Source organism: Lotus japonicus, chromosome 5 (assembly GCF_012489685.1).
Source record: "Lotus japonicus ecotype B-129 chromosome 5, LjGifu_v1.2".
NCBI classification, from domain to species: Eukaryota; Viridiplantae; Streptophyta; class Magnoliopsida; order Fabales; family Fabaceae; genus Lotus; species Lotus japonicus.
The window spans coordinates 63,796,741-63,820,844 of NC_080045.1; the positions used below are offsets into that span (position 1 = coordinate 63,796,741).

At 33.7% G+C, this 24,104-nt stretch overlaps 1 protein-coding gene, 1 long non-coding RNA gene and 1 pseudogene across 4 annotated transcripts; 1 reads left to right on the forward strand and 2 right to left on the reverse strand.

Annotated features, from left to right (window-relative positions):
- Positions 1–1,723: 1,723 nt before the first annotated feature.
- Positions 1,724–5,844, reverse strand: LOC130721427 (NAD(P)H dehydrogenase (quinone) FQR1-like; annotated as a pseudogene).
- Positions 5,845–10,412: 4,568 nt separating this feature from the next.
- LOC130718220 (NAD(P)H dehydrogenase (quinone) FQR1) lies at positions 10,413–13,723 on the reverse strand. The gene is made up of 4 exons (XM_057568743.1): positions 13,568–13,723; positions 12,014–12,107; positions 11,282–11,544; positions 10,413–10,797 (listed from the first exon to the last, which is right to left on the reverse strand). The coding sequence occupies exons 1-4, from the start codon at positions 13,591–13,593 to the stop codon at positions 10,566–10,568; spliced, it is 615 nt and encodes a 204-aa protein (XP_057424726.1). The 5' UTR covers positions 13,594–13,723; the 3' UTR covers positions 10,413–10,565.
- A 6,988-nt stretch (positions 13,724–20,711) lies between these two features.
- Positions 20,712–23,640, forward strand: LOC130720445 (uncharacterized). Of its 3 annotated transcripts, none has more exons than XR_009013072.1 (4): positions 20,712–20,888; positions 20,966–22,321; positions 23,106–23,221; positions 23,323–23,640. It is a non-coding gene; the product is annotated as an uncharacterized LOC130720445 (long non-coding RNA). The 3 variants fall into 3 exon arrangements; XR_009013071.1 differs by having other exon boundaries at positions 20,716–20,888; positions 20,966–21,203; positions 22,224–22,321; positions 23,106–23,640; XR_009013070.1 differs by having other exon boundaries at positions 23,106–23,640.
- The last annotated feature ends 464 nt before the right edge of the window (positions 23,641–24,104 follow it).

The window sequence follows — 24,104 nt, forward strand, 5'->3', positions numbered from 1 at the left end:
TGATTTTAATTTTCTGGGTTTTGAAGAAGATTAATTAAGAAGATGATGAAGATATGGAAAGAAGAGATAAAGAGGATATTTTTCTGGGTTTTCTAAATTTTTTCCCCGAAACCTATGTTTTTTGATGGAATTGGACGGAAGACCAAAGTTGCTAACAAAGGTAATGCAATTAAATTTTGTTAGGGATCAAAATCTTGGGAAATGTAAAAGTGGGGGACTAAATGTGCAATTATACCTAATAAAATTAAAAACTGAATAAAATTCTATTGTCAAAATCTTTCAATTACTTACATTAATTAATAACATTTATAAACTTAGAAATTGACTTAAATTTTGCATTAGTTAAGAATATCAAGAATTAAACTTGATTTAGAATAAAATAATATTATCAACAAATAATTTAGATAAAACATGTTAATTTTAAAAATGACACTATGATACATTTACTATTAAGTATAATGTATGTGTGTCTTTTTTGAAAAAAACAATCTCGATATGATTTTTTAATCTTATTATATATTAGTAATAATGATTTTGAGGAAGCTTAATAGAGAAAAAAAAATTATCACCAAAGTTGAATAAATTTAAGTTAATAAATTTAAGTTATATCTTATTATAGTTGTAAAAGTTAAAATTGTTTTATTGTTTTCGATTTTGACAAGTGTAAACCAGTTTGAAAAATTGTGATTGACTCTCCCAATATATGACTTTCTCAGTAAAAGATATTAAAATATGTTCATACAAGTTATTTGATGATATTAAAAACTTGAGGAGGACTCCGTTTACACCAGTGTGAGTCTAAAACGCTTACACTAATTATTTACCATTGATCTCAATTAAATCTGATGGCTATCAATAAATACAATTAACAAGTCACTTGTCTTATCTTCTTCACTCCTCACTTCTCAATTGCGTGTTACAATTCTCACTGTGAATTCTGTAGCCGCCATCGACCATACTCACCGTTGTCCCTCGAACATCTTTTGTGTTTGGTTACTGTCACGTCTAGGTTTATATATCATATTTCCTTCTTTTGATTTTCTTATTGTTTTCTAAAATCGATGGAAAAAGATGGAGCAAAACACTAAATTGAACCAGAAAAGAATAAAACTCCAGTTGTAATTAACCAAACCATATATCATATAAAAATTGGTTTTGCTCTTCCTCTTGCTTTTCGTTTTTTGCAGTGTGCCTATGTTTTAGAAAGTTTATCCCTCTTTCTATTCAACGCAACACGAGAGAGCAACAATGGTGAGTATTGTTAATGGCAGTGGAAATTCACAACGAGAGAGAAGTGAGGAGTGAAGAAAATAAGACACGTGACTTGTTAATTGTATTTATTGATAGCCATCATATTTAATTGAGATCAATGGTAAATAATTAGTGTAAGCGTTTTAGACTCACACTGGTGTAAACGGAGTCCTCCTCTAAAAACTTATTACTTAATTTATTTTTGTACAAATTGAATGAATTATTTTTCATATTATTCAATGTTAATTAATAAATATTAATTATTAAATTTGAGTAATATTATTAATTATTTATACAAAGAGAGCTCTAATACTATTTACTGAAATGTCTTTTTTTTTTAATTATTGAAATGTAGAAACACAATTGTTATTTTTTATTTTATAATAAAGATATTTTAATATATGTATTAATTTAAGCGATAATCATTTTATACAATGTTAAAAATGTTGTAAATAAACCCGTACAACATGTTATATTTATTGTATAAAAATATTATAAGTAAACCCGTGCAACGCACGGGTATTATATCTAGTTTAAAAGAAAAAAGATTAATGCTTAAGTGGCATTACACATAAAACAACGAAGCTCTAGTCCATGCACCTCAGCAATTTCCGTTAGTAATTAGTCATAACAACCGACGGAACGCCCTAATTATAACATGTTATAAACTTCAAGGACCAAAACCATTTCTCTTAAACACGAGAGACCTACAATTGCGATAGATGTAAGACAAAAAGTGCAATTAAGCTAGCTAAACTTAAAAATGGAGATGTATTGAGGATAAAAATCACTGAGATCCCTTGAGCTTCTTTGCAATGCCAGCAAAGTACTTCCCCTGATGGAAAGCTTGTGCCAGTTCTAACTCAGTTGGCTGTCTGGAGCCATCCCCAGCAAGGGTACCTGCACCATAAGGGGATCCACCCTTCACATTCTCCATCTCAAACATCCCAGGACCAAATGTGTAACCAATGGGCACAAAAATCATCCCATGGTGAACCAGCTGAGTAATGGATGTCAGGCTGCAGAATTTTTAAATCAGAAAGCAATTTTGAGTGCTTAAATTGATTCTGAAGAAATAAGTTGATTCTGACATGCTAGAAATCTTCTCCTCATAATTGATTTGTAATTTTCAAGCATGCACTTAAAATGTAAACTTTTGAAAAGAAAAAAAAAATGTCAAAAAACACAACTCTAAAAACGGCTATATCAAATAATCACTTTATTTTAAGATGCAAGTTTAGGAAGAAAAAAGAAGAGTGAGATTTGGTAACTCACGGAGTAGTCTCTTGTCCACCTCCTTGACAAGCAGTACTGTAAAAGATTCCTGCAGGCTTTCCTGCTAGTGCTTGTTTACACCATAGATCTCCAGTTGCATCCATGAATACTTTAAACTGACCAGCCATTGATCCAAATCTTGTGGGGAAACCAAGCAGTAAACCATCAGCTTCTAGTAACTCATGAGGTTTGATAATTGGCACATCACTCTTCGGTGGTGCTCCCATCTTCGCAAGAACTTCTTCAGACAGTATTTCAGGTACCTGTTTGGATGAGAATATTGTAAATGCAAGAAAAATACTTCAAGTGTTCTGAATTACAAGCTCTAATGGATTGTGGAGGCTAAGTGTCTGTTGGTTGGCAACAGACTTGTTAATAGCGCCATAGCGGCACAATAGCGTTATAGCGTAGCGCCCTGGGGGGTTCACCACGACTCCATTATTCACTACTATTTGCTGCTATTTGCCGCAATAGCGATCTACGCTATCCGCCATTAACAACGCTGGTTTGCAAATGTGACACATAATCCTGTGCACATTAAGGGAAAAAGCTACATATTTTAGCCTCATGAAGAAGTAATTTTTGGACTAAATGAAAAGTGGTTCCAAGCACACTTATATACTTGGTTAGAGCGTCGTAGTGTGTGTTTGGATATCAGTACAATGTGAACAGACTTTAATCCCAATCTACAAGAAAAGTTTCATTCAGTTTGGTCTTAGAGCAAGTGTTAATATGTTGTTTGCACGAGTGGCAATAGGTATCCAAACTTAGCCTTAAACATATACAGTGTCAATGATTGTTTGAATATTATGCTGACTAGAAGCCAACCTTATTAAGATCCATTGAGCACAAGGTACCCAAAAAACAGATAGAGAGTTAACTAGAAAGAATCATTACAAACCTGCCATAGCTTTGCTTCTACTCCTTCCACAGAAGCTGCCCCTTTTTTAAGGCTTAAATAAGTTTTTGGTCCCTAACCTTTACCATATGTATGGTTTTCGTCCCTCGCCGGAGCAAAGGTGGGCTTTAGTCCCTAACCTTTGCCAAAAAGTTTGGTTTTCATCCCTCCGGAGCTCTGGGTCAACGCCGGAGCTCCGGTGGCCCATGTGGCATGTCCACGTCAGTTTAATGAGCTGACGTGGAATTTATTTTTCTTTTAAATTAAAAAAACTAATTAATTAAAAAAAAGAAATTATTTAAAATTCTAAAAATTAAAAAAAAAAACTTAATTTATTTAACTTCAATCCCTAATCAAATCTTTAATTTTAGTCCTAAATTTTTTAACTCTAATCCTTCTTCATGATCTTCAACAAAACCCAGAAAATAAATTCTAATCCTCAGAAAATAAAACTCAAATCTTTATAATAGTGCATCAAATTTGATACTTTGTAGTGTGAAGATAAAGCAAATGCTTGCAATCTCCCAACCCCAGTTGAAATCAAATGCTGGAAAACAATAAATGAGGTGGCACAAATAGGTGCCCCAAACCAGAACAAGAACTATTACAGCAAGAAAAGAAACGAAACAAGCCACAAAAATGAAAATAAGAATTTGCATACCACCACCCAGGAAGGGGAACAACAATGCAATTTGCATTCTACTGTGATGCAATTGCAAAGAAGAACAAGACATAACCAAAGAATCAGAAGAATGAACAATAACAAGAACCCAAAATGAAAATAAGAATTTAGAACAGAGATTACAACATCACCCACTTGCAGGAAACAGAACCCAAAGAAGCCATCGTATATCAATAACAAGAACACCAAAATGAAAATAAGAATAACAAACCCACTCCCAACCCACCCACCACCAGTCCACCATCACCGACTTGTTCATCACCAACCCAGAACTCAATCCACCTCCATCACCAACCTCTCTCCATGCCACCACCCAGATTCCACTCCCAACCCAAAACTCCCACCACCACCACCCAGAACCCACTCCCAATCCACGCCACCACCAACCCAGAACCCCCCACAAACCCCAGATCCAAACCCCAAAGCCCAAACCCATAAATCATACAAAATCGAAGAAAAAGAAGGGAAGAAGGTGGGTCGTGTTTGAAGTCTGAACCCAGGAAAAATTTAGGTCCCCATAATCAGATTGAGGAAAAGTAGATTGACAACCACCACTAGTTGCAAGCCCCCACACTCCTTCCTCTTCACGACACCAATCACATGAAGCCCACCACTCCTACTTCAATTCGTGACTATCACCACCAAGAGGTCCATTCTTCTTGTCCAATTCGTGAATTCCGTTGTCCATTTCTTCTTCAAACTTATTAGCTTTTTTTAATCAAAATTAAAGATTTTATTAGGGATTGAAGTTAAATAAATTAAGGTTTTTTATTTTTTAGAATTTTAAACAATTTTTTTTAATTAATTAGTTTTTTTAATTTAAAAGAAAAATAAATTCCACGTCAGCTCATTAAACTGACGTGGCCATGCCACATGGGCCACCGGAGCTCCGGCGTTGACCCAGAGCTCCGGAGGGATGAAAACCAAACATTTTGGCAAAGGTTAGGGACTAAAGCCCACCTTTGCTCCGGCGAGGGACGAAAACCATACATATGGTAAAGGTTAGGGACCAAAAACTTATTTAAGCCCTTTTTTAATCTCTTCAGCTAGCTTCTCAACATGTCCATACATAGAATAGTAACTGAGCATTCAACATAGTTTTTAATCAGATTCATGCCAAATCATTATGATAGACATCAACTATAACTTAGGAATGACGATAGCTGTAAGGTACTAAACTTCTAATTAACAATTATCCACAGAAAAAGTACACAGGGTGTTGAGAGGAAACACATTTTAGTCTTTACTAGTGCATAGAGACCAAAGCACTTGGCAGTAAATGTTGAAATAAGGGTCAATAACACTAAAGCTCAAAGTCAATACAACCCAAAATAAGGTCTTATTCACTTATTCAATAAAGATTACTCTACCTAACACTAGTGCCAACAACAGAGGATTATGGTAGCACTAGGTTAATAGTAACACTTACCACCAAGGAAAAGTAACCATTTTAGTACCAGACAAGACATGATAACCTTGAAAAAAACACTCACTACAGTAATAAAAGAATCATCATACCATTCATTGCATATATGGTGAAAATGAATCAAAACTAAAATTCAGAGACACAGAAAGTTATAACTATACGACATAAACTTAAAAAGCAAGGGGTGGAAATGAAAAGAAAGAACACCCGATGAAATTAGAATGCTATTCGAAACTTGCCCATCAGAAAAAGAAGCTGCAAAGAAGAAAAAGAGACAATAACTTACACAATGTACACTTTAGTGGTGGCCATTAATGGAGTCTATGGCTCGGTTGTGCTCTCTCTTTCTCTCGGTCGGTGTAGAAAGCAAAACAAGATGTTACCTATGCTTATATGGAGATCTGTGATATTAATATTATATAATGCATGCTTGTGTATGATAATCATTAATCAGCTAGCTGTGCAAAAATAAAGCTTGGTTTACCACAATCCCATCATAAAAGAAGTTTAATATTGTGAAGGGTCTAAAGAAGTGTGATACTATGAAAGTGTTGTTTAGAATATTTTTGAATTGGAAAAATTTGGTATTTAAGAGTGTTCATTGTGACCCACCTTTCTTTCTTGAAAACCTACCTTATGCATGATTCGCATTTGGAATTTTGGCTTACGACAAGTCATGGATGAGCTTATGCAATCAAGATTACACAATGTGTTCTAGGCATGTAAAGAAAAATTGTCCAGGTGAAACATAGACAATCGACATTAATGCGTGGTGATAGCACGCGGGCATTGATTGACATGAAAGCAAGATGCGTGGTGATAGCGCACGAGCATTGGTTGGCGTTGATGCAAGGTGCGTGGGTTATGTTGATGACTAAAGAACTTCCGGTGAAAGCCAACATGAAAGTTGCACCATAAATTTTCAGCAAGATATCAACATGTAGAGATTCTTGGGATTGTTTAGTTCCAAGTGAAGTGAAATTCTTGAGATGATTTAGTTTCAAGTGTAGTGTAATCTTTATGGTGGAGTATGATAACTTTCTTTATTGGTGTAGGCAATAAAAATTATGATGGTCGGTTAAGACAATGAGAGTTATGATTGTCACACAAACGTTGAAGGTTGAAGACCCTTGCAATCAAGGTGGAGATTGTTGAGGTTGATTGCAATGTAAGTCCCACATTGCTAATGAAGGAAGAAGGTCAAGGAAAACACTTTGAGAAGTCTCACATTGCTTAGCGTGGTGAAGGGTGGAAGAGTCCAATGTTATATATGAAGATCTCAAGCTCCTTGTTTTTACACACTAAGTACCAACATTGGAAACATTTTAAGCTTATATTTGTGTTTTCATTTTTCTCTTATGCTCTTGCTTTAGAGTATTGTGAAGTGATGTAGTTTAAATATTTTCTTTGGAGAGTGTGGGTGTATCGGGATCATGGGTGGTTAAGAGTGAAGTCTATGAGTTTTTAATACATAGTGTTTATTCTCTGGTTGTTAGTTTTGACAACGGCTAGTAACACATCCAGAAATTTTAAATTGTGAAGGCAATATACATACACACATAAGTATGGATAAGTAGTGGGCGCAAATAATACAAATATTATTAAAACATCAAAATTTTGTAAAGAAAATAATACAAACAACACATAAAATTAAATAAATATGAAAAGGTTTGTGGGCGCAATTGCCCCAATACCCTATAGAGTGGATCTGTCTTTGACAATGTCCATGATTTATCTCTGATTTTGGAATTTTCCACATAATATTTTTGTGTTATTGATTGTGCTCGCCCTTAGTTTATTCTTCAGATGTGTTATTTCTTAACAAGAATGGCCAAAATCAAAATCAAAATGCAACAAAGAATTGTCACCAATGCTTCCATATGTGTTTAGTTGTCACTTTGTTGATGGTTCAAATTAACAGAACCTCCTGCATATAAAAACCTTCAAATACATAATGGAAACTAAGAAGGTAGAAAAGAAGACAATAGAGAAGGCATAAAATGATTGGTAAGATAATAGAAGACAATAGGGAATCAAAGAATCTTGATCTCCACTATAGTGAGAACAAGACATGGTTATGACAATAGAGAAGGCATAAAATTAGTTGTAAGCTAATTCAAAGCAGATATGTCAGTAGTAAGCTCACAATTGACTTCCCTTGAAATTTCAATTTTATTGGGCTTCTTTCGAATAAGAGTAGTTGTGTGAAGGCTTAATTACAACTTTGGTCCTCGACGTTTATCAATGCCACGATTTTGGTCCCCCACCTAATTTAATTACATGGATGGTCCCCGACGTTGTAGGATGCGTGCAACGTTAGTCCTACCGTTTATTTCTTAATGGAGGAGGCTTACGTGAACGTCTAGTTGGAGAGAAAAAGGAGATCTAAGGAGAGACGGGAGCACGTGAGTATCACGTGAACTCACGTGAACCTTATATGAACCCATTATACCCAAATCTGAAACCCTAGGGATCTAAATCGTGTTACTTTCTTCGTTCCAGGGAGGTCAGGGGTTTGGGTATAATGGGTTCAGATAAGGGTCACGTGATACTCACGTGCTTCCCTCTCTCCTCATACCTCCTTTCTCTCTCCAACTGGACGTCCACGTAAGCCTCCTCCATTAAGAAATAAACGGTAAGACTAACGTTGCACACGGCCTACAACGTCGGGGACCATCCATGTAATTAAATTAGGTGGGGGACCAAAATCGTGGCATTGGTAAACGTCGGGGACCAAAGTTGCAATTAAGCCTTGTGTGAAAGAACTTAGGGTCCGTTTGGTGACCAGGACAGGATAGGATATGACAGGATAATAATCATATCCTGTTGTTATCCGTTGTTTGTTGCGCCAGCAGGATAGGATAACACTATCTTGTCTCCTATCCTATCTTGTCAATCATGTGTAAAAGTTATCCTGAGGGGGGAGTTAGGATAGAACAGGATAGGATATCAGTTATATATTTTCTTTCAGTATCCTAACTTCAAATTAATTTGTTTTAATATTATATAATTTATAATTTATAATAATATTAATTAATAAATATAAAAATATAAAAATATTAATTTAACTAAAATAAAAAATAAATAAATTATTATTCATAAATAGTAAAATAGACTACTCACTTACAAATATTGATTTATTAATAATAATAGTCTAATTTAATATTTTCATCTCCTATTATGTAAAAATTATTTATCTACTTATATAATAATTTAAATATAAAGTATTTTTAAAATAATAATATTTTTAATTTGGTTAATTTTTATTGTTTATCACGTGTCACAACTAAGTGAAAACCATTGATTACAAATATTGATTTTTTAATAGTAATAGATTAATTTTCTATTTTCATCTCCTATTATTTAAAACTACTTATAAATTATTCTTAATTTCAAAAGTACTTTATATTTAAATTATAAATTTATAATTTAAATATAAAATACTTTTGAAATAATAATATTCTTAATTTAGTAACTTTTATTGTTAATTATCACGTGTCACGACTAAATGAAAACCAATTGGTTAACTGCATAATTTTATTTAAAATATATGCTATCTTGAAAACAATAAAATAGGCTAATTAATAAAATTTAAATTAATTGTATTTATTTTAAAATATAGACTATTCATGAAAATGTAAAGAAATTAAATTTAATAGAATGATCAAAATTTAAATGTATTTTTTATTCAAATATAAATTTAATACCTTTTTCATTATCATATCATGTCCTTATCATGTGCACCTCAAACACAGGATATGATAAGAGTCTATCATGCTCTTATCAGTTCCTGTTCTTATCATGTTCACATATCATATCCTATCATATCCTGACCACCAAACGGACCCTTAGTGTCATGATCTCTATATTTAAGCCCCATGCTAGAATTCTACATCCAATAAAGTTCCTCCTCTCCCAAAACATCATTATAATCCTTCCACAAGAAGTTCTGATGTCTCTACAAGTCTCTATTACAATTCATCTTGAGCCTTGGATTAATACTCTCTAGTCTTCCCATAAGTCTTCTCTTGTTACAAAAGATACTACCAAACACCTGATTATTCCACTAGCTAGCATCCTCCATAAATCGATAAGAGACTGAGATCGAATCAATATTTCGAAGAACTATCCACCGCCCTTGCTTGTCTCCATAAAAGTAAAATACATTTTACCCGTTGAAAGAAAAACAAGGGGGTCTCTTTCAAACCACAATCATCTAATTAAATCAGATTTCTTTAGAAAATCCAACCATCAATGATTGATTGGAAAATCATGTTAATCTATGAGACGAGTCATCAACTTTTAATCTAATGGGATATTGGCACAGCATGTGTGTAATCTAATGGGAGTTTGCATCCTGGTATCTGCTGTTTGGGAGAACTTGATTTGATGGCCTAACTTCCACTTGAAAAAAGAAAAGATGGATGAGCTGAATGAATACTAAAACGAGATGGTGAGCTAAAATATGAAATAATACTCCATCAAAAATAGAAAAAGATAGGAACAAAAAGTTAGTAGAAGTTGAAAGGAAAAGAAAGTGGGTGTGATGAGGATTAAGGCATAAGGTCAAGGTATAATGGAATAATTCTTCTTCCCACTATAATTGGTTAGTGAAAAATATAAGCTCAATCATTTTGTTTTTGTCTTTGACAAGTGTAAACCTACTCGGGAAGACTGTAATTGTCCCTCCAAACAAATGACTTTCGACAGGAAAACAAACAAGAGACAAAAACTATGAATACTGACGGAATCCATCGTGAGATGAAGAGCCCATTTTTTCAACATAACATTATGCCAAACACTTTTGATCTCGATGAAAATAGAAACTAATAATTGCAAAATTCTTGTACAATAACACTGTTTTTTAGGATGCACTGATATAATTGACAAGATTTGTATTGAAATATGCAGCATTATTGAAATATGTATCTTATTTTGTTCAACGTTATGGGAACATCAAACTGAATATTACACGCAACACTCTTTTTTCTTATGTAAGAAACTTTAAATTGAAGATGTATCGAGGATAAAAATCACTGAGATCCCTTGAGCTTCTTTGCAATCACAGCAAAGTGCTTCCCCTGATGGAAAGCTTGAGCTAGTTCTAACTCGGTTGGTTGTCTGGAGCCATCCCCAGCATAGGTACCTGCACCATAAGGGGATCCACCCTTCACATTCTCCATCTCAAACATCCCAGCACCAAATGTGTAACCAATGGGAACAAAAATCATCCCATGGTGAACCAGCTGTGTAATGGATGTCAACCTGCAGAATTTTTAAAATCAGAAAACAACTAAGGATTGATCACCATTTGCTTGTACTTCAATACAGAAAAAATGCTTTTTAAATTAAAAGATATGTTTTACAAAAAGTATAATAAGTTTCTCAGAAAATTCAAAAAGTATAATAAGTATAAAAAAGAGATGTTATGACAGCAGTTTGCATCAGCTTCTCTTTCCTCAGAATCTACTCTGACATCCAAAAGCTACTTAGACAGCCAAAACTCTGGAGAAAAGTTTCTGTGAGTAGCTTTCGAGTGCTGGAATTGTTTCTGAGGAAAAATAAGGTGATTCAAACATGATATAAATCTTCTTCCCATGATTGATTTTGACAAAATAATTTCCAAACATGCTTCTAACAAAAGAAGAATAAAAAAACAAACAACTCTAAAGAAAGGCTGTATCATTTAATCACTTTATTTTAAGACCTAAGTTTCTGGGAAAAAACTGAATGAGATTTGGCAACTCACGGAGTAGTCTCTTGTCCACCTCCTTGAGAACCAGTACTGTAAAAGATTCCTGCAGGCTTTCCTGCTAGTGCCTGTGTACGCCATAGACCTCCAGTTGCATCCATGAATGCTTTGAATTGAGCAGCCATCATTCCAAATCTTGTGGGGAAACCAAGCAATAAACCATCAGCTTCAGGTAACTCATTGGGTGTGATAATTGGAACATCACTCCTTGGAGGTGCTCCCATCTTCCCAAGAACCTCTTCAGACAGTGTTTCAGGTACCTGTATGGATAAGAATATTGTAAACGAAGGATGAAAATTCCCCATGTTTTTAATTACAAGTTATAATAGACTGTGGAGACTAAGTGCAAGCTTGGTTGCAAATTTGACACCCAAGGAATACACGTTAAATGAAAAAGTTACAAACTGCAGTTTCATGAAGTGATTTTGGACTCAATGAAAAGTGAATCCAAACACACTTAACTTGGTTAAAGCATCTTAGTGTGTGTTTGGATATCAGCTGAGTGCAACATGAACAGAATTTCATCCCAATTCATAAGAGTTTCGTTCACTTGTTGTCTCAAAGTGAGTGTTAATGTCTTTTTGCAGTGGTGCCAACAGGTATCGAAATATAATATACAATGTCAATGATTGTTTGAACACTATGGTGACTAGAAGCCAGCCTTGTCAAGAATGATTGACCACAAGTGCACAAAAAAAAAATTAACTAAGAAGAATTATCATTACAAACCTGCCATAGCTTTGCTTCTACTCCTTCCACAGAAGCTGCACCTTTTTTAATCTCTTCAGCAAGCTTCTCAACATGTCCGTACATAGAATAGTAACTGCGCATGCAACATGATTTTGAATCAGATTCATACCAAATCATAATGATAGACATCAAGTATAACTTAGGATGGACGATAGCTTAAGGCACTAAACTTCTAATTAATAATTATCCGCAGAAAAAGCACACAAAGGGGGTTGAGAGTGGTGACAGTCACATTTCAGACTTTCCTAGTACATAGACAAAAGCACTTGGCAATAAATGTTGAAATAAAAGTCAATAACACCAAAGCTCAAAGTCAATACAACCCATAATAAGGTGTGATTCACTTACTCACGAAAGATTACTCTACCTACCACCAATGCATCAACCGAGGATTAAGGTGGCACCAGGGTGGCACTTACTTACCACCAAAGAAAAGTAAGCATTATAGTACCAGACAAGACATGATAACCTTGAAAAAACACACACCCTACAGTAATAAACCATTCAATTATGCATTTATATAAGAAATAATTGAAACGGTTGGGTCCTAACAAACATTTTCAAATATTAAAGTTTTATTGGAATTGCAAGTCAAGGAAGAGGAATCAATAATGATGAATGCCAGGACCACACACTATCAAAAGCAAGTGGGGCTTGCACTTGCACTGTCTTCTCCATGGCTTTTGCCTTTACAACCTTCTAGTAAAAAGGAGGGTTTGGGGGTGGGAAAAGTGTTCAGCATCATATCTTTCTCTCTTGCAAATTTTCCTTGTGAACCAGGATAGAAAAATTAGAAAAAAGATAACAGATTGAAATAAAATGACTAATCAACTGAGAATCTGAAAACAGATCTGTGTCAAAGTTTCTCCTTGGACCAAACTGTATGAAGAACTGGACAATAGTCAATAGACTAATTTCTCATCATGCTCAAACATAAATCTGTGAGTTACATAATTCATATGATTCTCTAATCTGGCTTCATTGGATTCTACATATAGCCAACAGAAAGAAATTAATTGATGACAAACATTCAAACAACAAAATCAACCAATTTTTGGCATGAAATTCTGAGAGCTGTTTATCATCAACAAAAAAAATTGATATATTAAAATCCCTAAAAAGAGGAAATGATAAAGTAGTACTAACATGCAGAGTTGACTTTCCCAAATAAAAATCATACAATTGGAGAGACAACTCATTCACTTCCAATTCATCAGTTTCTCAAACTTTCTCAGACCAAATACCAAATCAACAAACTGGGTAGGGAACAACATCATCGTATCACCCGAAATGATAAGACAGCATCAAAATTCAAAACAAAAGAGGATAGTAACCCAAAATTCACTACATATATGAAGAAAATGAAGCATACCCAAAATTCAGAGACTGAGAAATTAAAGAACTTTACCATGTACAATTGAAAAGCAAAGGGAAAAATTGAAAAGAAAGATAACCCAATGAAATTAAAGTTCTACTCGAAACTTGCACATCAGGAAAAGAAGTTGCGAAGAAGAAAAAGGAAGAATGGCTTACACAATGTAAACTTTAGTGGTGGCCATTGATGGTGTCGATTGCTCTGTGGTGCTCTCTCTTTCTCTCTTGCTCTGTGAAGAAAGCAAAACAAGAAGGTAGTGGGTGAGAACGTTGACAGCGTACCTATGCTTATATAGAGATTTGTAATATTAAGGTTAAATTAACTGTTAATCTTTAAATTGGTCTATGTTTTCGTGTCGTCGTCTGATAGGTTCCTCGCTGGAAAAACTATTGAAAAAACTCATCTTCTGTTTTAGGTTCAATTCGCCCCCACCAATTATTGTATATTGGATGCAATTGAGAAAACCGGCGAATTCCCTTCAGGATACTTTGAATTTCTTGATGTGGTTTGCACTAACACACCAAACGTATCTTTGACAATAGTTTACAGAAGTATGATTTCCACACTTCACTCATGCATTAGTGAAGTGAAGGATGATTTAGAATAATGGAAATGGGAGAGAAATTGGTAAGGAAGATGTCAATTTCGCACATGTATTCTGTATTCATTTCCTTGCCCAAGTATTTCTTTATATAGAGATACTAACATCCCTTGGTGAAGAGATATATCTCTTGGAAAATAACTGTCCGAATCGATTATATATTATTAATGTTTCTCAAGAGACATGACCATTCCATGGCTCAACTGGCAATCATAACTGATGGCACGCGCGAGTTGCAAGTCGTGGCTTCGAATCCCAAGGGCTGCGACTCTTTGCCAAAATTTTGAAAGCTTGTTGCACATCCACTGAACCAATATCATCATATTGATATAGTCTTGAACATTAATAACTATAACAATTAATACAAACATATTTCCAACTACATATTTTACATATTTTGGAAATAATTCTCACAATCCCCCACCATTTATAAAATATAACAAAATTCATATTTATGGAAATATCATGGTTTCAGATAATGGTATCTTACGATTTGAACCATTACTTAGTAAGAAATGAGTTTCACTCATCCCGAATAGAAACTGGTAGACAAGCTTTGAACCAACTATTCAATGGAACAAGTGTGCATAACTTACACATGAAATCTCGGTATTATCAAAAGAATTTAAATTTGACACATTCAATAAGGTCCTGTGTCACATATCCTTTTCATGAGAATTTAAGAGTCAAGCCCTTTAACTCTATGAAGCGGCTCCACTTCATTCTCATATAGGTAGACTATATCAGAAATGCACCCATAATTATGCATTCCAACAAATATATGTTATATGTCCATTAAGAAGAAACCTTCATCCTACCACTTTATTCTTATGGTCCAAGTACTTCTACTCTTTGGGATGTATCGATAATTAAGTACTTGCAATCACTCTTATAGTGTACTTTCACCATTGAACTCAAGACTTAATTTTACTTAAGTGTGAGTTGAGTTTCCACTATTGGTGATCAATTCGATATGGGCTTGAGTCTCATCCCCAATGATGTCTTCAACATCATTTCCTTTGTCAGACCTTTCGTCAAAGGATGTGCAAGATTCTTCTTAGTTCTTACGAACATTGTGGAGATTACTCCATTTGAAATTAAACCCTTCACATAGCTATGTCTTAAATCAATATGTCTGGATTTTCCATTTTATACTTGGTTGTATGCTTTTGATAGTGTGCACTGACTATCACAATGTATGGATACTTGTCTCATTAGTTTTGGCCAAATAAGTATCTCATACAATAAATTTCTTAGTAATACAGTCTCTTTACTACATGCAGCAAGAGCAATAAACTCTGCAGCCATGGTGGAGTCGGCAATGCAAATTTGTTTCTTTTAACCCCAAGAAACTCCACATCCACTAAGGTTGAAGATCCATCCACTAGTGGAAGCATGATCGTCTACATAAGTTACGCTACTGACATTTGTATATCTTTCCAAAACTGAAGGATAATCATTATAAGTCAAAAAAGGTAGAATTTGATTTGCAATCAACATGATCAAATTTCTTAAGCATTTTCTCAATATAGTGAGATTGGGATAAACCAATACTTTCACCATCTCTTATGATTTTAATTACTAAAATTACATCTGCTTCACCTAAATCTTTCATATCAAAACTTTGAATAGAAAGACTTAGTCTTTTCTACCTCATTTAAATCAGTATCAAAGGTTAACATAACATTCACATATAAGCAACTCACTATCTTTAGATATACAGATATAAGAACAAATAATCGACCTTTGGACGATCCTTAATTGTCTCATAATAATGAAATTCATACTCATAAACCAATATTATCATATCATTTATAAAATCATAATTATGAGTAAATGAATAACAACCATACAATTTGGAATTGATTAAACATACAAATTTGACCACACTAGTGATTAACAAATTAATCATAATATAATTCCAAAAATGAAGTTTTCATAAATAATTAGAGACATAAAACTACATTTTATCCTAATTTCTGTAATTCCACATAATGCAATGTGCAAAACATTATTTTCTTTTCAACAAAATATACATAAAGAATTTTGAAATTTGAACATCTATTTCGCATAATACATATGTTATATATTTTCAATATCAATAATCTGTGCATATTGGATGACTAGTTCAATGGTAGCATTGCTTACTATAACCATTACTGGAGCAGGTTCGAATCCCACATAGTGGTGCACTTTCGTTTTTATTAAATTTTGAATTCAAAATTCAAAAATCAACAAAGCGGTGCCATTTGGAATCGAACCCACGTGACCTTACATAAATCAGCATTGAATAACCACCAAACCATTCATTGAATTGTTACTAGATTAACACAGTTATTATTCTTAAAGCGGTGCCATTTGGAATCGAACCCACGTGACCTTACATTAATCAGCATTGAATAACCACCAAACCATTCATTGAATTGTTACTAGATTAACACAGTTATTATTCTTAAAGGTGTTCTGTAACACATATTGTTTCTAACAAACAGCAACACAAAACACATTCATACACTAACAAAAGTATTGAACAACCACCACATGCAGTTTTATGTTTGCTTCAGATAATTAAAGTTACTTAACGATATACACAAACATAACTTAAATTTCTTACACATTAACAAGTTTCAAATGTAAATGGTAATCATTATTGATCATTACATGCAGCGGAAAACCTCTAAAGTTTTGAAGAATGAAAACAACTTTAAAACCATATTCATAGATTTATATCATCATATCATTTAATTTTTCTAAGATTAACATGTCCTAGTTGCATATGCCATAAATCACAAGACTCAACAATATAAACATAAATCACAATATCATATCATTATTATTACATATTATTAACAACATTACACTTGAACATATTCTCACAAAGATAACCCTTCCCTACAAACATACCCCCTTTGGAGAGGATAAACTTATCTCCCTCAAATACAGATTTGAACCCATACTTATTAAGTAAATGTACATAAATCAAGTTCTTCCTAACATCAGGAGCATAAAATACATCTTTAAGAGTGAGTTTCTTTCCCGAAGTGAATTCAATCTCTACTGATCCTTTTCCTTTGACTTGGACAGTTGAGGCATTTCCCATGTACAAAACACTTTCATCTTCATCAATGGTCTTGAATAATTGTTTGTTTTTGCACACATGGCGGGTAGCACCAGAGTCTATCCACCAAGACTCAACATCTTCTATCATGTTGAGTTCAGAAATAACAGCAACCAAATTGTCTATTGTTGCACTTGAATTCTTTTCCAAGATCCTGCACTCATTTTTAAAGTGTCCTGGTTTTCCACAATAATAACAACTACCTTTTCTTTTCTTTGCTTTGTTGTTATTGCCATTGTGATCTTCATGAGACTTGTGAAAATCTCGATTTCCTTTCTTGGGAGTCTTGCTAGAATTCCCTTCCTCCACTACATGGACCTTCTCATGAGCATTTTGATTTTTAGTATCATCTTGTTTACGATACTCTTCTTCTAAACGAAGGTGATTTCCTAACTTCTCAAGAGATATGTCTTCCTTCTTATGTTTCAAGGACCTTTTAAAATCTTTCCATGATGGAGGAAGTTTATCTATTATGCAAGAAACAATAATTGTTTCATCCATATGCATGTTATGCTGTTTGTAGTTGTTGAGAATGCGTTCAAGTTCATGCAGTTGTTCCATAACTGATCTAGAATCTATCATTTTGTAATTATTAAACTGAGAGACAATGAATCTCTTACTTGTAGCGTCTTCTTGCATGTATCTTGACTCCAATTTCTCTCATAGTTCCTTTGCAGAAATGCTACTTTGATAGATGTCGAAGAGTGAGTCTGACATTCCATTGAGAATGTGGCCCATGCAGATGTAGTCATCATTGTCCCACTTTTGTCTCTCTCTCTCTTGTTTCAGTCATGGTTTCATCTTAACTATCTTTGTTATTCTTTTTTTTTTAATTATACGTATTCGAATTATTTTACTTATTAAATATTTTATTTTAATAGTCTTATGTATTTTTAATTAGTGTTTTTATTTTATAATAACAGTTAGTTATATTTGGTTTTTTTTTTTAATTGAAAATCATGAAAGTTAAATTTTACTTAGCTATATCGTGGGTAATAGATACGGGGATAAAAACACCCAGAGATTACGGGGACGGGTATTCAGGTTGATACTCACGCAAGTATGGGGGTGGGTACCATTGTACCCTACCCATTGTCATCCCTAGATACAAATAGGGGCAATTTCGTCTAAGTCACGATTGATGAACGCTTTGTAGCGTCCGGAGAATATCTTGAGTCTAGGCTAGATGAGATTGATGATGAGTTTGTTACTACAATTTTACCCTCAAGGGTAGCAAGTGGTGAACAAAAAAGGGGATGAACAAATATAAAAAGAAACAAAGTTATACACATTTTGCATGGAATAATATTACATGAATTATTTGAAAAAAAAGTTGCACTTTAATTTAATAATTTTTAATTCATTTCAATATTCCAGTATATAATTCAAACCTTAATTTTGTTTTCTATTTCAATAGTAATAATAATATTCATGAATCATAATTTTTTTTCAGACAAAATTTAGGAAATAAGATAGTACCCCAGTCTAAGACAGAGAAAGTTATTAAGCTCAAAGAAAACTTATACTAGACTTACATTTTCTGAGATATTATGAAATTTTTAAGGAAAGTCGACATAACTAATTCATTGGAATTTTTTGAAATTTTTCTTATTGATGACCCGGGATTAAATGCTATTTTTCTATATAATTTTCATGCATTTTAATATATTATTTAGGATATTTTAGTCATTTTAGGACACTTTTATTATAATTCATGCATTTGACTATTTCAAATCTATTTTCATATCTTTTATAGTTTTTATATTAATTTTCGAGATTCTATTAGGATTTATTTATTCTATTTGAGAGGTGATAAGTTTATTTTAAATTGTTATCTTATTTATTATCTTTTATTTTACTATCTCTTAATTAGATTATGTTATTTTGATTTTATTTTAGGAAGAGATAATGGAAAAAGAGAGAAAATCAAGGAAGTAGAGAGAAACTCGCAGCTGGTGTCTATTCCAGCGCACGAAACCGCCGCCAAAAGTGCTAGTTTAAACTGTTGTTTAATGCAGCGCAAGGAAACCGCCGCGATAGCACCATAATTTCATCTTTTTACTTTTTATGCTATCGCGCGAGTTGCAGCGCTTCTGGATTCCGCACCATCTTTTGCTGCGGTAGCACGAGTCTCCGCTGCTATGAAAAGGCTTTTCACGATTTTTGACCTAATTTTCTCATCCGGAGTCCGTTTTCCGAGCCGTTTTTACCGGTGTTCAGAGGAGAACAAGGGGAACATTCCTAGAGCAATCTCTGGAGCTTCTAGGTTTTAGTTTTCCTTTATAATCCTTCTTATGGCCATGCTTGGCTAGTTTCTCTTTTGCATTAGGGATAGATGAAGTTACATCTTTGATTATGTTTGAATTCGTTTCGGTTTTTATATGAATGACTATATTTCATTCTTGAATTTCTCCCTTCCTTTGATTGTTGTCTACTGCGCATAGATTGTTTTACTTGTTTCTATACAATTGAGAAATTGATAGTAACATAGATCTAGAGAGAAATTGGATTTTGGTCTCTACGCCTTAGGGATATGGGTAGCAATAAATCTGTAATTGTCTGATATTGGACTGGATCTTTAGTTAATTAGGATTATGTACTAAGGGATTAGCTATCACTAATTAACTAGAAGGAGAACTTGACTAAGGAATTAGTAAGTAATCACATAGACATAACACCTTGAACGGGTTTAGTCGAATTCATATATAACTGGAGCGGGTACATGCATAACGAGGGTAACAGATTCAATTCCCTAGTGCAGCTTTTCTCCCTAAATTTACAAATCAACAACCGTTTATTTGTTTTTCTTGATTTCTTTTCGCAATAATCACAATCAATCAATCATCTATTTTTATGTTTGTTTTTCGTCATTACAACTAAATTGGTAAATTTAGAAGTAAACACACACAATCCTTGTGTTCGATAATTAAAATCCCGGGCGAAACGTCATTTTTTTTATGAAATGAAATAAAAAATTGATTTTCTCACATCTTTAAAATTTGATTGGTTGCGGTGTAAAAAAAACTCAACATTTTCGATGCATCATCATTTTTCTAGATCGTAAGGGAGACGATACTCTATTTAATGTTCATATGTTTTTTTTGTTGATTTCAAATACCCTTATTTGGACAAAATATTGTTTGAATTAGGAACATTAATATCAAGGTAGCTTTGGGGCATGGTTAAAACCATGATGAATCATCACATCATCACATTGGGGTAAGGAGAAAACACAAGTGTGTTGAACACAACATTTTTCACTCAAAACCTTAAAACACTAAGTGTATTAAACTTACTCACACTTATAGTCCATTTTATAGTTATTTGCATAAACATTATAAAATTAACACAATTTTTTTAAATTTCATAAAAAACCAAAAGGAAAAATACTATACTATACTATACTATACTAGTATACTATATAAAGGGAGAGTTCATGCAGCCTGAAGGGCAATTTTGTCATTCAGTATTTCATTCCACACCACTCTCAAATTAAGCATGGGTATTTCTGTAAAAATGCAAATTATTTCTCTTAGATTTGATCAGAACCGTAGGTTCCATCTCAAATGTTGTTGTCTTTTTGCCTTCAGAAACGTGATCCGTGCAACCGTTTCACTGTTGGTTTTATTTGTCATTCGTAGATGCGATTTCTCTTGAACTCACCCCGACCTCAAGGTTGCCTCCACCACCATGGAAGAGATTCAACCAGAACGCAGACGTCAACTTCCAGCTTGAAGGTGTTCTTTCCTCGACTTGCAAGGTATGTTCTCTAGAAGTAGGGTTTTGTTGTTTCGTAAAATTTCACCATGATTTTCATTTCTTCCTTTCTCAAATTAGGATTTCGGCAGCCACGAGAATGTGAGGATCACGATTTTGATGCGGTGGTGTTATTCCATCAAACTTCCAGACACGATGAGGGCTTCAAATTTATTAATTCTTTGGTTGAACCTCATGAGTATATATTCTTTTCTATTGTTTGTGTCACCTTCTCACTCTAAACTGCTATTTTACTTTTTTGCGGGATGTTCATTAAGACTTGCAAAAGGCTGAAAATGCTTTGATGCCACTGGCTTAGGTATGTATTCTCGGTGATGTACAGTTTCAGGATACTCTTGAATTATGATATCTTTTTAATGTTTAAATCAATTGAGCATTTTGTGTTGTTTGTGCTTATGAAGTTGCATGTCTTATTAGGAACTTTTCCTTTCTTCCCGATTTAGTTTCATTCTATTTTAGTTGGACTAGATCATAATAACCCAAGCCACTACAGTATCTGCTCTCAACAACATTTAGTCTAAAACCAACAGGTGTTGGTTTCCAACCGGTTGCTTAAACGGTTACTATGTGTCTTCAGTTAAATCGTTGAATCTATGGGTCTGTCCTTTCAAAGTTTTCTTTTATGGTTCTGTTCTATTTGATTTTAAGTTATCAGCCCCTTGGTTCTGTTCATTAGAACTAGGAGTTGATAATTTGTGGAGTTACAAAGAGTTAGGCTTAGTCTTCCTACCCTGTTTTTTTTTTCTTTTACTGCAAAATGGATTGGCTGCTTTAGCATAGTTGGAGGTTCTTCCCTTGTCAAATTTAGGTTAAATTCAGTGTTTGGAACATTTTAATGATCAGTTGTTGTTTCATTTCTACTTACAAATGATTTTTTTTTAAATAGAACTACTTGGAGGTTTCAATTTGAATAAGCCATAGGATTGGGCCACTGCATATATGTTTCATGATTTGTGAGAGAAACATTTATCTCATAATGATCAAGGGTTTAAAGAAAGAATTGAACTCTGATATTCTATTCCCTTAGTTCTTAAGTAGCTTAATTGTAGAACGATTGTCTGCTATTGTTATCTGACCTATAGTAGAATTAGGACTATCAATTATTGTTAATATTGAATTTTCTCCGTGCATTGCACTTTTTTTTGTCAATGAAAGTTTATTAATCAAAAGATATTAGCATGTTTTATGTGCTTCTCCATTTAGGATCCATGAGTACTTGATGCATGTAAATGTTATCTCTGAATTTTTATTTTGTTCTCATATATGTTTTAATGGGTTTTTTAGCCTGATTTCTATCATGAGTTACATTATGCTACAGGTGGAAGAGCCCAAACATGCTCACACATCTCTTCGGTTAAATGCCAATCAAAGTTTAGATTCATTAACCCCTCCTTTTCTTGAAGGTTTTTTATATAGGTTTGTTTCTAAATTCATTCTTGAAATAATTGACTTTTACTAGATTGATTGGTATTTGATTCTATGGTTTTTTGGAGATAACATGCAGTTTTATATTAATTGTATGATTGCATGGTTTTATTTGGCCATAAGAAGAAATGAAGTAGACTTCTTGGATTAGTTTTAGTGCCCATATCAGCAGAAATTCACATTTTTAGATCTTCCCTCTCAGATTCTTCTACCGATGAGAACGCATTTGAGGAAAAAATTTATGTTTTTTTTGTTTTTTTTGTCAGTAAGGTACTTCTTTTTAAATAATCACATCTTGTGGAGGAAATCCATCTCTACTGGTCTGACAACATGAATTGAGTACATCTGTAACCGCATTTGTGGCTGTATATGGGACTTAAGATTAGACATAAATTTACTTTTAATTAGAAAATGAAAGTTTCAGTTACAAACATGAATGGTCATGAGTTATTATGTATTAAGGAGCATTACGTGTGTTTAAGGGTCATCATTTTTGTTATGCAACCACTAAGCACTAGCTTTATGCCAATTTAGTATTTTTAATTGAGGTGTTGTGCACCATTCTCCTGCACGAAGGAGGGATTTCAATAAAAGGTCTCTTGACAATGTGGTAATCCCTTTCATGAGGATGCACCTGCATTATCTTTTTCTTTTCAATAATATTTTTCTTACATTCAAATGTTTCTGGCTTAAGGTGTTGCAACTTTTAATTACGAAAAAAGTTGAGTATTTAACTTTGCTTGAAGAATAGTGTTCTGTTTATTCTTCCTTGCAGGTTAAATGCCAGTGACCGCTAAGAAGTCAATGATGATGTTTGATATTGGGTGCAATGTGGAAAGGAACCATGTTTGATAAAAACAACCTAGGAATACTTCCGTATGCAGTTCACGTGTAAGTTTTGGAGACCTTGAGAGTACTTGAAGGTTAACAATAGCAACATTAAGTGTACAAATTATTTTGGGACTCATTCTGTCAAGGGTCATTTATTCTAGGTAAGCTTATGAGACTTTATCAATGAGGTCATGACTGTTTGGCCTCATTTTAAGGAGGCAAACATCCTTCCTTTGATCATTTAAGCTGAAGGCTCCTTTGGGGCGCTTGAAGAAGAGGAACCACTGTTGAAGGAGGTGATGCCAGAATTAGGGACAATCATGTCAATGATCTAACCAGTGCATGAGTTAAGGAGTGACAATGTCCGATGATTAATGATAGCTAATCAATCTTTCATAGGCTTTAGAACAAGAACAAACATTTACATATTTGAAAATAACACTCTTCTGGCTTTCAAAAATAATTTTTCTAAGACTGTATTTGTTTTGCATATTTTAAGTTTGAGTGATGAGTTTCATTTGACAATATACGTGTATGAACATTAATAATAAAAACATGAAAACTATTGGCTAAAATAATTTTAAATAATCAAAATTCTTTGATGGAATGAAAAGTCATCGTAAAATTAGAAAAAAACTATGATTAAACTGTTATATAATTAATAAAAAGTATTAATAGAAACTATTAGAAATTAGGAGGCCTATACTCAACCACAAAAGCTAGCTCAAGAGTTGAGGTTTGCACAACCCTTATAAACACTTGATTGGCCTTATCTCTAGCCAATGTGGGACTTCTAACACACCCCCTCACGTCCAGGATTGAACAGACTGGAACGTGGGAACAACAACGGGTGGCCCAAATATGGGAGGTCTCCACACAACAAATGGATCTAGGATAGGCTCTGATACCATATTAGAAATTAGGAGGCCTATACTCAACCACA